General features: G+C 42.1%; 1 protein-coding gene across 1 annotated transcript in view; it reads right to left on the reverse strand.

Moving 5' to 3' along the window:
- LOC122815803 (choline/ethanolamine kinase-like) overlaps nt 1-16,121 on the reverse strand; it is a 562,793-nt gene that overhangs the window by 333,764 nt on the left and 212,908 nt on the right. Inside the window, exon 6 of the mRNA XM_044088601.1 lies at nt 6,719-6,777. Within this exon, the coding sequence (XP_043944536.1) occupies nt 6,719-6,777 (59 nt within the window). The remainder of the gene's footprint in view (nt 1-6,718; nt 6,778-16,121) is intronic.

The following is a 16,121-nucleotide window of genomic DNA, read 5'->3' on the forward strand; positions in this document are numbered from 1 at the left end:
GACATAGCACAACAATTAGATACTTCACAGCCAGCTAAAGACCTTACACCTAGCTGCATGGAAAATTTTCCTAGTCAAGCAAGCAATGCCTCTCTCCAAAGCTGTTATGGATGTCATTCTGGAGGCCAGAAGACCTAGCATCAGGAAAGCCTATTCGGATAAATGGAAGAGATTCTGTGCCTGGAACCAGGCTCACACAGCCTTGATCCTCTTGTCCCAAACATTCCTCAGATACTTCAATATTTAACTGAGATGCTGGACAAGGGCCTCTCCTTCTCATCCATCAAGATCCACGCCTCTACCATTTCTGCTCATTACAACACGGATCCACCAATTTTCTCTAATCCTTTGCTCAAACAGTACCTGAAAGGGGCTAAAAACATAAGACCGCCCTGTAGAGCACCTACTCCAACTTGGGACCTCAACTTTGTTTTGGAAAAATTAACTTTACCTCCTTTTGAGCCAGCTAACACAGCAGAATTAAAATATATCTCTTGGAAAATTGCTCTTCTACTGGCAATAACATCAGCACAAAGAGTTTCAGAATTACAGGCACTAATGGCAGTGGAACCTTTCCTCATTTTCCACCAGGACAGGGTGTCTTTAAGAACTAACCCTACGTTTATGCAAAAGGTGGTATCAAGTGTGGCTCTAAACCAAACTATTCACTTGCCAACTTTTTATCCAAAACCACAGAACAAAGGGGAGAGACTGCTACATTCTTTGGACATTCACAGGCAGTTACGCTTCTACTTGGACAAAACCAAAGCTTTCAGAAAATCTGAGCAATTATTGGCAACATATGCTGCAGGAGCACAGGGAAAAGCCATTTCGAAACAGACCATTTCAAAATGGATAGGACATTATATACGTTTCTGCTATACACACCATGGGAAAGCAGTACCTAGCAGCATTAGATCTCACTCCACCAGGGCAACAGCCATTTCAATTGCCTATCTCAGAGGTGTACCTACCAAGGATATTTTGGAAGCAGCAACATGGAGTTCTGTGCATACCTTCACCAAGCATTACCATTTGCCTTTATACTCCAAATCCAGAGTTGGCTTCACCACTGCTGTGCTGCAGGGCCTTATAGCCACCCTTAATGCCTTATAGAACCAGCCACCCTACCTCAGCTTTGGGATTCCACCCAAGTGTAATGACTGCAGCAGTGTAACACGATGAACATAGTACAGTTTTGTACCTACCATAAATGTAGATGTTCGAGTGTAAACACTGCTGCAGTCCAGGTTACCCTCCCTCCTTCCCCTCTTACTTTCTGGTACGTACCTAGGTCTTCTACCCTTTACTACCTATGGGGAGTATTTGCTGGTATCTGAAAATTGTTGTTTGCTTTTCTTTTGTATGCTTTACTAGCAATTTGAATTGCCTACCTATTTGGGGGCACCTAACATCTGGGGCAAGAAAAACTGAAGAAAATGGCGTCGGCTGCATCTTATATACCCCTGTCGCACTGATGTCAGGGAGGAGGCGACAGCAACCGACGCCAGACCAAGACTTTGGAACTCAGGCCGACTGGGGAACCGCCTGATGGCAGGATAACCCAAGTGTAATGACTGCAGCAGTGTTTACACTCGAACATCTACATTTATGGTAGGTACAAAACTGTACTTTCAGGGTACACGCCTCTGCCCACCATAAGAGTCCCTTTTTTAAGCAGGGAATCAGGAGCAGTTTGCATTCCAGTGACTGAGTGTTGACACCAATGGTTCCCGAGGTACCATTGTACTTTCCTCATGTGCAGTCTGGCTAGGGGAATCAGCAGGATACAGGAGGTCATGTATCCCAGTGCTTGCACGAATTTCCTTGCTGTGAGGTGGGTCCTGCGGGCCAGCTGGGAAAAGTAAGAGTGGAGGAAGATCTTTTTCTCTGGAGGGAGGGAGGCTATTTGTGTTGCTGTGCCCAGCAGAGCTCCCAGAAAGGTTAACCTTCTTGTGGGGTGAAATTGGGACTTCTCCCAGTTGCCAGTGAATCCCAGGGAGGTTAGGAGAGTTTGAACAAAGGTGAGATCCTGCAGGAGTCTTTCCTTGGTGTCTGCCTGGATGAAGCAGTCATCCAGGTAGGGGTAAATATGTATGCCGTTCTGTCTACAATAGGCAATGACAGAAACCAGGCGCTTGGTAAAGACTCTGGGAGCAGCAGAAAAACCAATGGGCAGAGCAGAAAACTGAAAATGTAGTGACCCTGCTCTGAAGCGCAGGAAACTCCTGCAGGGCTTCCTTATGGGATATGGAGGTAGGCATCCTTCAGATCTAGGGTCACTAGCCAAGCATGAAGCATCAGCACTGGCAAAGATTTTTGTAGGGTCAGCATTTTGAATTTTGGAACCAAGAAGGACATATTCAGAGTGGATAGGTCGAAAATAAGGCGCCAGGTGCCCTCCTTTCTGGGTACCAGGAACAGTCAGGAATAAAAACCCTTTTCTGGCCTGCTCTTTTGGTACAGTTCCATGGTGCCTTGGGCACACAGCTTTTGGATCTGGCAGATTGCTTCTGCTCGCTGATTTGCTGGTACATCTGAGAAGCCTGCATATCTGGGGTTTTCTCTGAAAGAGAATCTGTCCCCTCCGGTAATAATTTTTAGGACCCATGGATCTGAGGTGATGGCCTGCCAATTCTGTAGGAAGAGGGAAAGTCTTCTTCCTAGTCTCTTGGGGGCAGAGGGGAGGAGAGTCCCTGGAGAAGGGAGTGGGGGGCTTAGAGCTTGCTTGTCTAGGCGTTGTAGTGGTCAATTGTCTAGATCTCTACTGGGTTTGGGACTGGCGCCTGGAAGGCCTGTCCCTGCACCCCTTCCTCTGGACAGGTTTTGTTTAGGTAGGAAAGGACCAATGCTTTGTGGGAAAGTTCCTACTGAACCTGGGAGGCTGTACCTGCAGAAAATCCTTCACAGACTGCATAGACTTGGACTTGTCTTCCATTTTCTTAATAACCTACTCACCCTTCGGTCCAAATAGCTGGTCCTTGTCCAGAGGGGTGTCTAATAGTTTGGACGTTACCTGGTCAGGCAAAGGTTGTTCCCTTAACCAGGCATGCCTACGGATCAATGAGCCAGATACTGCGGCCCTGCTGGAAGCTTCCAAGGCATCAAACCCACAATGCAGGGAATGCTTGGCTACCTGGGAGCTGGACTGTATAAGATCTTCTAGTTCCCTGGTTGTACTACTGTCTGGTAGGGTGGACATTTTTTGTTTTAATAACTCCAGTATATTTTGCTGGTATTTAAGCATATGAAATTGACAATTCAGAGCTCTAATGGCTAAGGTAGCCGAAGTGTAGACTTTTTTCCCTAGTCTGTCTAAGGCTCTGCTCTCTTTATCAGTTGGCATGGGGTTTTTAGAGAAGCTAGCTCAAGTGCCCTTGGGACCCTGAGTAATGACCTCTGGGTCAGCTGTAGGGTTTTTAAAAAGATACTTTTGGGTGTGTTGTACCAAGTAATATCTGTCTGGCTTCATGGGGGCAGGTGGAATAGAGTCTGGGGTGAGTGCAGATTCCAGAAAGACATCCTCCACCCACCCCGGATTGGGGGAATGGCCAGAGGTTTATGGTATGGCAAATCAATGAACCAGCTCAGTCTCTTCATTGACTGAGGATAGGCCTGTGCCTCCCAGTGAAAATGTTCCCTGAGTGAATTTAACGTTTCCCCAAAGCAGAGGTCCTCGGGTGGGGAAGCAGCAGGAATTGGGTCCTCAGCATCTGAATCCTCAAATGCTGCAAAGGTCTGCTCTTCAGTGTCCGACTCTTCTAGGTCTGACCCTTCTGACTCCTGGTCAGAAAAAGCCTCAGGGGAAGTGTCCCTTTTCCTTGTGGTTGGGGTGGCTTGGGTGGACTGGCTTCCTCTTAGGGTGATTAGCTCTTCTGCCATTCTGAGCAGCTGCTGAGACTGTGGGGCAGGCTGGGTGGAAGGAAGTCGGTGGCTGGGTCCCTGGGATGGGATCTTTCTAGGGATAGTCTTGGTTTTGGGCCTAGTGGATTCCATGGTCTTATACAAGGTTAGCTTAACGGGCAGTGTGGTCTTCTGTCTTTGCCTGGCGTCAGTCATTGAAAAAGTCTCATGGGAGCCAGTGTCTGCGAAGCAGCTCCAGACCCAACCACGACTGAAGGCCAACAAACCGGAGGATAAGATAGACACGGCAGCGTACCCGACTCCAAACGGGTCTCAGTAGAGGTCTGCGAAGGATCCTCTGCTGGCATCAGGGGCTGCGAAGGCACCTCACTGAGTTCAGCAACTGTAATGGGTGGTAGGGTAGCTGACTTTGGAACGGAGTTGTCAGAGGGCCTAACTTTCTGAAGCCTATCCTTTTCCTTATCTTTCTTTTTTCTGGGAAAATCAACAGCAGCCTGACCGACCAACACCATTTCATGGTGAGGAATAGTCTATCTAAAGTGTCTAGCTTCAATTTCAGCTCTCCTCCTAATAGTCTTAGCATTAAACAGAGCACAGAACTGACATCCGGGGACGTCGTGGTCTGGGCCTAGGCAAGTGACGCACCGGGTATGGAAGTCTCGGTGTGGGATCTGTTTTCCACAACTGAGAAAATTACTGACTTTCTCTGACATTGGCTAAAAGCAAAAAAAGGTCCCCCAACAGGGTACTTAGCTTTTGACAGTTACTCCTTCACTCTGGCAATGGGCTACCGATGCACTTGCATACTGCTTCTGCTTCGGGCTCCACGCCAAGAAAGACTGATGTAATAGCGTCGGCTGCCTCATTTTATAGCCCTGACGACCTGACGTCAACCTCACACTCCAGACAGCCAACAAAGGAGGGAAACCCTTTACTCTGGTATTCGGGCCGGCCGAGGGATATCCAGCAGGGATAATCCACAAGTGATGACTGCAACAGTGAAACACAAAGAACTTCAGTGCACTCTATAGCAAAATGTGCTCATAAGTCATGTAATACATTACAGATACAACCAAGTCATTTTTCCTTACAAATGTATATTAATCCCTCTACCACATATTCCTTCCAACTGCTTTAAGTCAAATACTGTATATAACAATTTTTATTGGTTGTGGTTTTACTTGGTGGAACATTTTGAAGTGTGCATATATATATATATATATATATATATATATATATACACACACACACACACTATGTGTGTGTGTGTTTTTAACTATATCTTCATTTATCTGATGAAGTCTGACTGAACAAGACAAAAATGCTGTGATTTTAAATGCGTTCATGCTTTTAAACTACTATTAAACCAGCTCTATTTTTGAACTGCAAGGCTGTACTGAGTTCCTTTTCTGAGGTACCTGACTTTGTCTTGGTTTAAAGTTTATTTGCTGGGTGCCAGTTTGAGTTTCTTGAAGTCAAATACTGTATAGCCTGTGTTAAAAAAGCTGGCTGAAATGCAGTAAACTTGTGACTTATAGACTCATCCTGTCTGTCTTTTGTAGGACCTTTCATTAAGTGAAAATGAAGAGCACCTCACTGGCCTTCTTCAAGAGAAATCTTGATGAGTGGATGGAAAATGGAAAATTCACCCCAGGGATCACTCCACTAGAGTGGCTCTACTCGACAGCGGCACTGGAAACTAATGTCTGGTGACACGATGCCAGGGTAATTCTATGGGCTAGTACACACCTATGAACCTAAATGTTTTTTTTCTTTTTGAAGAACAGATTGATTCTGAAGATCCTGTTTTATAATACTGATGTAAGGGTCTATATTATAAGACCAAAAGTGCATATGTGTGACTACATAAAAGTCGACACATAATGCATGAAACCTGACAATAGCGAACGGCCACGTAATCTAATTTTTCCCTAGGGAAAAAACTTACGCGGCCGTTCGCTTAAAAAAAAAATTAACACCATAAACAGGCCGGGGGCTTTGCCCCCCACACCCCCTAACTAAATATACCAACTTCGAGATCACACTATAGGGAAGGAAAGGGCAACTCCGTGAAGTTGGCCAGCTATCTCCTTGCTCTATAATATATTCATTGAATCGCTTAAATGCGATTTGATGAATATGTGTCACTGTTTCCGTATTCGCTCAGAAGCCTTTTCCTGCTTCTAATACAGACCCCTGATGTAATTTCTGTACTGTGAATCTACGTTTGTCAAAGGTAGGTGGTCACAGCCACAGCTCAGTAAAACAAACTGATGATCTCACCCATTAAACCAAGCCAATTTAATTTTTAATTATTCACATTATTAGGACAATGATACTTCTTGAAATAACGGCAGCCTACCAAGCCAAACAATTGTGACCATTTATGACAGAGTTGTTACTACAGTCAGCTACTTTGATTATTAGATGGTTGCAACAGCTGTCAAGAAAGCATTGTCATCCATTTCTGGGAACATAATTTCAGCAAACTGTGCTAATTTATCCTGATGTCATGAAATTTCAAGGTAGGTTACATTAAATAAAGGGGTGTAAGGGGTTAAGCTTCCTAAATAGGAGGGATGCTTGAGATTTTCAGTCACTTGTATTGTTTTACTGAAACTGTCTTATATGCAAGTGCAAGTCACTGAAGCTTACGGTGATTTAGGAATAACATCAAGATTGTTCCATCAGAATAATTAGAATTTTAGAAAAGCCACCCATGAGCTACAGCAAAAATGTACATATGCTCCAAGTAAATTGGTACACTAAATACATTTACTCAATAGTAATTTATTTAAAATCATGAAACATTTGATCCTAAAGACTTTCATTTATGCACTAGACAATACCTTACCTTCCTGAATGTCATTGTGACAGAAAACCACAGAAGAATGTGTTGATTCAAGAAGTGCTCTGCAAAACAAGAAAAACACAGGATTTTTCATTCAGCTGCAAGAAATCTCCAAAGTCACAAACTTAACATCTCTGCAAAAAGGAAATTTACTTAGCAATAATCCCAGAATGCCCAATATATCTCACCCACGTAGTGGCCCTGGTGCGTAACTAATGGATTGTAACCTTGTAGGAGCTGACAGGCTACTCTCCAGCCACATCAGTGGGTCTGATAAGAAGCTGCTACTTTCTCACTGTCTTCTGCCATTTCTGATGGGTAGTACAGGAAAAATGCTTGTCTATTTGACACAACCTATTCAACTTTTTCTTAAAGCTGTGTATTTAGCTCAGACTTACAAAACTCCATGGGAAAGATGAGAAGGTCTACAAGGACATTTTCATACTATGAAATTTGCCTTAGTCATGAATAATGCCATGACATGACCTACAGCTACACTCTTTAACTTCTTTATTTTAACAAACATTTTTTTCATTTTGCCCCATGTGTAAAAGAAGGAATTTGTGTCACCTATGACATATTCTCTATTCTTCTCTCCCAGTATTTTGGCAGTTTCTAACATTATCCTGTCCAGTCTGTAGTACAATTTTCCTTAGGGCAACAAAGAATCAGGACCAGAACCCAGTCTGCCTCTGGCACACTGTGTCACTTTGGGATGCAGTGCACACTCCCCCAGTCTCAGTTGCTGGAAACATAGAAAAATCTATCATTCCTTCTTCTGACTGCCTGAAGCAATAACCAATTTCCACTGCACCCAAGTAACTATCACGCACTGTTTTCCTTGTGCATACATACCTCTAGTGATTCTATTTTAAAGACTTCTTCAGGAAAGAAGAGCCCCTCTTCAAAACTGGTGTGTGCGCATGCACACACATACACATCCACTCTGTAATTATCACTTCAAATTATTCCAGAAAGTGTGGTTTCCATGTAATTCAGTAGGATGTTCAATGTAGCTGTACAACTTTGGACAAGTTTTGAGGGGTCACAGTCATAACCTTTGTATAAGAAACATTATGCCCTTATTTTTACTCAGTTTATGAACTGATAAAAATGTGACAGTAGACTGCAACTGTATATCTTTTAAATGTGTATGCCATTATGACAGGAAGTTAAGTAACTGAAAACCACAACTAATGATCCAAGCCAGACTAGGGTATGGTATGAGTACAGAGCATTCAGAATCTATAGCATTTTGGACTGAGAACTATTCCTCACACACTAAGACACTAATGTCTAATAGGCATGTTGATTACGTACCACAGAGGTAATACAGATTGACACTATACCCCCATGCATAAACATATGGGTACTCTCCATGTGCATAAAATGTCTGCATTCCACTACATGTGCACCAAATCAGATATCTTGGGGATTTGCTACTCCCAGACTAATAATTCAGTCAGGCACAGTACTGTGTTAGAGATTCACAATGGCTGCCAGCACTTCCAGTAGGACCTGGCTGTTTTTTATACCTGAAGAAGTCCCAACACTGTTTTAGGGATGAAAGCGCTAATACAATATAATAAATCTTGCTCAAGAGGCATCGCCTCTGGTGTTTTTCCTTTATATGGTTTGGTTTTCACCAGATTTAGTTGTTATTTTTGTTTGGTTCTTTGTTATCAACATTGGTAATATCCTCGCAAGAACTATTTGATGGGATTGATAAAGTTTCCAATATTAACACAACCCCTGAAACCAGATGATTGTATGGTTGACACTAAGGATGGTGATCTCACTGTGTTCATCTGTCTTTTTTTTTTCCAGCTTACTCAGGATCTTCATAAACTGGTTCTGTGGAATGGAACATGGAGGTGAACAACTCCTTACAACATCCGGGTACCTAATACAATGTCGATAATACTGGAGGCAATAGCAACCTTAATACTAGCTCTGGTTCTAAAGACAGCACAGCTGTGACTGAAGTGACAGAACATCAGTGGGAGAATCCTACTAACTGTGCAGCTAATTCCCCAGCAGGAGTGAAGGGTGTATCAAACAGAGAGAAACACCCACAGACTACTCTATTAATCAACCCTTCTGTTGCGTTAGGAACTGTTAGCCGGGGTTTGGAAAAAGCCTCTTACGCTGTGGTGGTGATTAATTTGGTTAACTAAACTTTACCTACCTCATCCATACCTACAGGAACTGGACACAATAATAATTCAGAAACTTTCGATGATTGGTTATACAAACAAAGAAGTTGTGTCTTACCATAATGTTCCATCTGTGTTGTTGATCTTCACTAATCTTTGACTGTGGGCTCAGTTCCAAGCCTCGGAAGCGACTCGGCCATTATTCCAGCTCACGTCTTCCAAAAACTCTCGAGCCCAGCTCATGTCTTCCAAAAACTCTCGAGCCCAGCTCTACCCACATTGCTTCTAACCAAATTACCTCAAATCGAGTTTGCAAACTATAGTGAGAAACAAGAAATAATAGATAAGAGACCATATCTGTGTCTCTATTATGAAGCCAGTCTTTGGGAATATTTGGTTCACCAAGAGTTCTAAAGGAAGGGGGAAGGATGGGGGGAATGTCAAGGATTAGTGAAGATCGACAACACAGATGGAACGTTATGGTAAGACATAATTTCTTTATCTATGATGTTGTCAATCTTCACATAATCCTTGAATGTGGGACAGACTCCCTAGCTACCTGAATCTTGGGAAGTCTCATGGAAGAATACTCCTGGGCACCACCAAGCTGAATGATGCACGTCCCCTAGAGACTTGGTCCAATTTGCATTGAGTAATAAAGGTGTGAAGAGATGCCCATGTTGCTGTTGAACAAATATCATCTAAAGAATCTCTGGCATGAAAAACTGCAGATGCTGCTATAGCTCTTGTTGAATGTGCTTTTACAGGACCTAGTGGATGGAGTCCCTTTCTATTGTAAACAAATGTAATACAGTCCTTAAGCCATTTCGCAAGGGTAACTTTAGATACTGGACTGCCTAAAGTGACTATAAAAGGCAATAAATAGTTGGTCGGATTTTCTAATATCCTTTGTTCTGTGAAGGTAGAAATGCAATTGTCTGTGCACATCTAGTAAGTGTAGAGAGTATTATCCTTTGTTGGAAAAATTGGGAAAAAAGACTGGGAGATGTACAGTCTGACTGATATCTGACTCAGAAACAACCTTTGATAAAAAGGAAAGATTTGTCTGGAGGGAGACCCCGTCCTTATAAAAATATCAAACAGGGGGGTTTGCAGGACAAGGCTTGTATTTCAGATATTCTCCTGGCAGAAGTGATAGCTATTAAAAATAAGGTTTTCCAGGGCAAGAATTTTAAGTCACAAGTTGCTAAAGGTTCAAAAGGGGGAGAAGTAAGACTGCAGTACCAAATTCAAATCCCATGGAGCAGATGGTTCTTTATATGGAGGTCTGAGCATTAAGGTTCCTTTCAAAAAGGGTTTACAAAGTTTATGTGACCTAAGTGATGAACCATTGAAACCAATACGGAAGTTAGAAATTGCAACAAGATGCATCCGGATTGTAGACGCTGATGAGCCAGAGTCGCAGATTAAGGCTAAGAAGTCTAAAACTTTAAACAAACAAAATGTGGAGAACACAGACCATAAACTGATAACTAGTAAATGAAAAAAATGGTCTGGATACACTGGAAAGCAATAAGTAATTTATTCCACAGATAAATGAATACAAGCGCTTTCACCTGGCCATAGTGCTGGGCTTTTTCAAGTAAAAACAAGCACATACAAACAAGGACCAGTATAAGTACTCTATCCCTTAAAAAAGGCGCCAAAAATCCCTTAAAGGGACATTTACATTCATTACTCTAAAACTAAACTGCATGGCAAAGTGCAAAACAAAATATATATAAAAAGTGTATAAAATGTATATATAAATATATGTATTTAAAATATTGCAATATTTTCCATTCACAAAGTACATTAGTACAACATACCCAAGGGTATTTAAACCTATATTGTCGTTGCCCAATAAGAACAATGTAGATTTATATGGATGGCTAAAATCTTTTTGCTTTTTTAATTAAATAAGGTTTGATTGAAATGTGATCATTTATCCCTGGGTAACTGGTTACATTCAATTTAATCTGCCAGTAGATCTCCCTGCAACACAACCAGTTTTCCCAGTCCCCTCCCCTGGGGTCATTTACTACTTGTTCTAGAATTCCAAACCTAACACCACTGTGTGTGGTTTCAGCTTGTAGGTGCCTGTAAAGTGCATTGTTCACATGTTTTTCTAATACTGTAAGTATGTTCATATATTCTTTTACTCAGTGCCCTCTCAGATTTACCTACATAAAAACTGGGACAGTCCCTGCAAACAGCTAAGTAAACAATACCCCTAGTCAGACAATTGCCCCTCACAAATGTGATTTTACTGTTCATACTATTTTCTATAACAATTTGCTCTTTGTCAATGATGTATCTACAATAGGGGCACCTACCACATTTCTTAGTCCCTACCCCTGAATCTTTAGTGACTACCTTTTTGTTTGTTTCAAACAGTTTCTTCAAGTTGACCCCCGTCTTGTAAACAAAGCAGGGCGAACTGCCTACTCTGTCCACAATTTCTTGATTATGTTTTAACATGTTCCGGTTAGATTCTACAATCCTTCTAACTTCACCAGAGAAACTGTTATACTGAACCACCAGTGTTCTCCCAAAGTTGTTTTCAGCATCATTTTTTATTTTTGAAAGATGTTGGATGTTACCTAACAAAGGAACATATTTGTCACCCCATCCATTAATAACTTCCAAGCCTGTTGCAACAATCAATTCTTCTGGGTAGCCTCTGTCCCTAAAAAAAATCTGAAATCAATCTGATCTCAGATAAAAATCACATCTTTATGAGGTCATTCTGGCCGCCCTGACCATCTGACCCTTTAATATACTTATTTTTTGTTTCCAGGGGTGTGTACTCGAATATGAAAGGTATGAGTTGCTGAACGTATCCTTACGGAATATTTAGATTTTAACTTGCCTTCAAATTTCTCTATCATTGATGTAGTTGACCTTTTCTCCTGTACTCCAGTGGAAGAAGGATTAGACATGTTTATGGAATTTTTGGGTGAGAAACGGTCCACCTGTGATGTAGACACCTTGGTGGAACTTACGAGAGTAGTATTGGAAGATAATTTTATTTATTATTTATTTTGAAGGGGAGACTTTCAAACAGATCAAGGGTGTAGCTATGGGGGCAGCATGTGCCTCCATCTATGCCAATTTGGTTCTGTTGAAATGGGAAACTAGTTACGTTTTTAGTTCAGAACATTGGAAATACATCAGACTTTACAGACATTTCCTGGATGACATTTTTGTCATATGGAAAGGTCCTGTGGAACTTGTGGTCCCCTTTATTAATTATTTAAATTCTACCACAGAATTTCTGAGGTTCACTTACAAAATGGATTCCAATAAAATGGATTATTTGGATGTTAGGATAGAGAAATTTGAGGGCAAGTTAAAATCTAAAATATTCTGTAAGGATACGTTCAGCAACTCATACCTTCCACATTTGAGTGCACACCCCTGGAAGCAAAAAAGAAGTATATTAAAGGGTCAGATGGTCAGGGCGGCCAGAATGACCTCAAAAAGATGTGATTTTTTTATCTGAGATCAGATTGATTTCAGATTTTTTTAGGGACAGAGATTACCCAGAAGAATTGATTGTTGAAACAGGCTTGGAAATTATTAATGGATGGGGTGATAAATATGTTCATTTGTTAGGTAACATCCAACATCTTTCAAAAATAAAAAAAAATGATGCTGAAAACAACTTTGGGAGAGCACTGGTGGTTCAGTATAACAGTTTCTCTGGTGAAGTTAGAAGGATTGTAGAATCTAACTGGAACATGTTAAATTATAACCAAGAAATTGTGGACTGAGTAGGTAGTTCGCCCTGCTTAGTATACAAGACGGGGGTCAACTTGAAGAAACTGCTTGAAACGAACAAAAAGGTAGTCACTAAAGATTCAGGGGTAGGGACTAAGAAATGTGGTAGGTGCCCCTATTGTAGATACATCATTGACAAAGAGCAAATTGTTATAGAAAATAGTATGAACAGTAGAATCACATCTGTGAGGGGCAATTGTCAGACTAGGGGTATTGTTTACTTAGCTGTTTGCAGGGACTGTCCCAGTTTTTATGTAGGTAAATCTGAGAGGGCACTGAGTAAAAGAATATATGAACATACTTACAGTATTAGAAAAGAAATGTGAACAATGCACTTTACAGGCACCTACAAGCTGAAACCACACAGTGGTTTTAGGTTTGGAATTCTAAAACAAGTAGTAAATGACCCCAGGGGAGGGGACTGGGAAAACTGGTTGTGTTGCAGGGAGACCTACTGGCAGATTAAATTGAACGCAACCAGTTACCCAGGAATTAATGACCACATTTCAATCAAACCTTATTTAATTAAAAAAGCAAAAAGATTTTAGCCATCCATATAAATCTACATTGTTCTTATTGGGCAACCAAAATATAGGTTTAAATAACCTTGGATATGTTGTACTAATGTACTTTGTGAATGAAAAATAGTGCAATATTTTAAATACATATATTTATATATACATTTTATACACTTTTTATATATATTTTGTGTTTTGCACTTTGCCATGCAGTTTAGTTTTAGACTAATGAATGTAAATGTCCCTTTAAGGGATTTTTGGCGCCTTTTTTAAGGGATAGAGTACTTATACTGGTCCTTGTTTGTATGTGCTTGTTTTTACTTGAAAAAGCCCAGCACTATGGCCGGGTGAAAGCGCTTGTATTTATCTGTGGAATAAATTACTTATTGCTTTCCGGTGTATCCAGACCATTTTTTCAAGTCTACAACTTTATCAACAGGTGTTAAATATGGGTCAAGATCACTTAGTAAACTTTAGCCACTTATTATGGTACAATTTTCTAGCTGAAGGTTTGTGGTGGGCTAGAATGATGCATTGGACTGGGGAGGTGAGGGAGGGATGCATGGCAATCGTGGGAACTGGAGAAGCCACTCAGTGAGATTGAGATGCTGTAGATTCAGATGAACCAGCCCCTGTCGGTGGGACAATAGGTCTGGAGCTGGGTCCAGTATCCAAGGTTTCTGAAGCAGATGAGGCCATAAAAAGGGGAACCAGACCTGTCGAGGACAGGAAGGAGCAATGAGAATTATTCTGTTCGTTGAACTGCTACCTTTCTTTAGAAACTGACATATCAGTGGAATAGGTGGAAAGACATACAACAGCCTGGGGGCCAATGGTGAAGGAGAGCGTCTCTGGGTGACTCCCCCCCGGGGGGGGGGGGGATTAGGGGAAAATAACTTCTGCACTTGTTATTCAGAGGGGATGCAAACAGGTCGCAGCAAGGTTGGCTCCAGTGACGGAATACCTTGTCCATCACATTTGGACTGATAGACTACTCGTGAGGAATGAGGATGGTTCTGCTCAATTTGTCTGTGATCACACTGGAGCTCCCCGGAATGTGCATTGCTATCAGAAAGCGGTTGAAAGAAATCGCCCATTGCCAAACTCGGAGCACTTTCCAGCAAAGAGGCTAGGACCTGATTTCCCCTTGCTTGTCAACGTACCAGACTACCGACATACTGTTGCTGTTTGTATTGCAATTGTTCCCAAGGGGAGGATATCCTGAAATGCCTGCAACACTAAGAGCACCACCATCATCTGTAGGTCACTGACATGCAAGCTGGTCACCAGCTGGAACCAAGTGATAATGCGCCCCCCCCCCATCTGTGACGCATTCATGGTCACTATGGCTTGGAGTTGAGGAGGGACAAATGGACATTGGTTGATTAATAATGACCACTGGAAGGCCAGGAGCCATTGAAGAATTTGCATGTGATATCTGGCCTGGGGAACTAGAGAGATAGAGGCTGTCACTGACCCTACAGCCTGTAGAATGAGTCTTCCTGCTACTTTCTTGCTTTGAATTATCTGTCTCACCTGTGATCTGATCCTTTGCAGTCTTTCCAGGGGAAGTGACACAAGACTGGTGACTGTGTCAAGCACAGCTCCAATGAATTCCAGGTGTTGTGATGGTTATAGATGGGATTTTTCATAGTTTATAGTGATTCCTAGGCTGCAGCAAAGATTAAGAGTGTAATCTCATGCCTTTAGGAGTTGATGCATGGTGGAAGTGGTAAGGAGGCAGTCGTCTACATACAGAAACACTCGAAATCCTAGCAGTCTGAGATGGGCTGCTACCACCGCCATACACTTGGTGAACACCCTGGGGGCTGTGGTGAGACCAAAGGGCAGTGCCCTAAAGTTGATAGTGATTGGCTACAAGACAGAAGTGCAAATATTTTCTGGACCGCTTGTCCATTTTTATATGGTAATATGTATCCTGAAGATCTATTGAGCACATCCAATCGTCTTTTCCCAAAAATGGAAGGCAGTGATCCAAAATCAGTTTCCAGTCTTCTGTTTTCTTTAGCACTAAAAGAATTTTGAGTAAATTTTGGATCCTATCTGGTCTGGTGGGACTGCCTGGATGACTCTTTTTTTCAAGCAGTTTTTGAATTTCTAAGACTGGTGCCTCCCTGTGACTGGGTGGAACATCTGGGATTCTTCTTGGTCTTTTTGGCTCTTCTGAAAGGGGGATGTTATAACCTCTGGCAATGATCCTCTGTACCAATTTATCCATCACTATTTGTAGCCAAGCAGATTGGTGCAGGGATAATAATTCCCTGACTGCCTCTAGAGGAAGGCAACTGGGTCTCCTTTCAGGAGCGCTGAGAGGCGTTACAAGAAAAAAAAGTCTTTGGAACCCTGATTCTGCAGGTCATTTCTGCCTCCTGAATGACGTCTTCCATTACTACTCGCCCCTCTGCTCTGGGGAAAGTCAGCACCACGTGAGTCCTGGAAAGGTCCTTTGGTCTTTTTGAACCATAGCCTACCTCTTTTTGAACCATAGCCTACCACTTTTCTGGTTCCTGAAATAAGGCCACTGAGGAGTGGAAAAACGTACATCCATGGCAGATAGGGTCTTTCCATCTTGCTCACATCTGGCTAGAGCCTCTCTAACTTTTGTCCAAACAGAGATAATCCGTCAAATGGAGCATTGATGAAAAAGACTTAAATGGCTCCGCAAACCCACATAAGTGCATTCAGGCATGTCTCCTAATGGCTACGCCTGAACCCGCTACTCTCGTCATCCCTTCAGCAGTATGAGCAATTAGCTTCATGGATGAATTGGAGATTGATTCTAGCGTGGCGAACTGAGAAACAACTTTGCCTCCAACTCCTTCAGCTACTGCTCCTGAAACAGTATCTGAAAGCTCTTTAACCAGATCTCTTTGAAGCCTGGTGAAATGTGCCATATAGTGCAAGGAACTGAGAATGAAGGTTGATGAA

Source organism: Protopterus annectens, chromosome 11.part0, assembly GCF_019279795.1.
Source record: "Protopterus annectens isolate FY-2018-M chromosome 11.part0, PAN1.0, whole genome shotgun sequence".
NCBI lineage: Eukaryota > Metazoa > Chordata > Ceratodontiformes > Protopteridae > Protopterus > Protopterus annectens.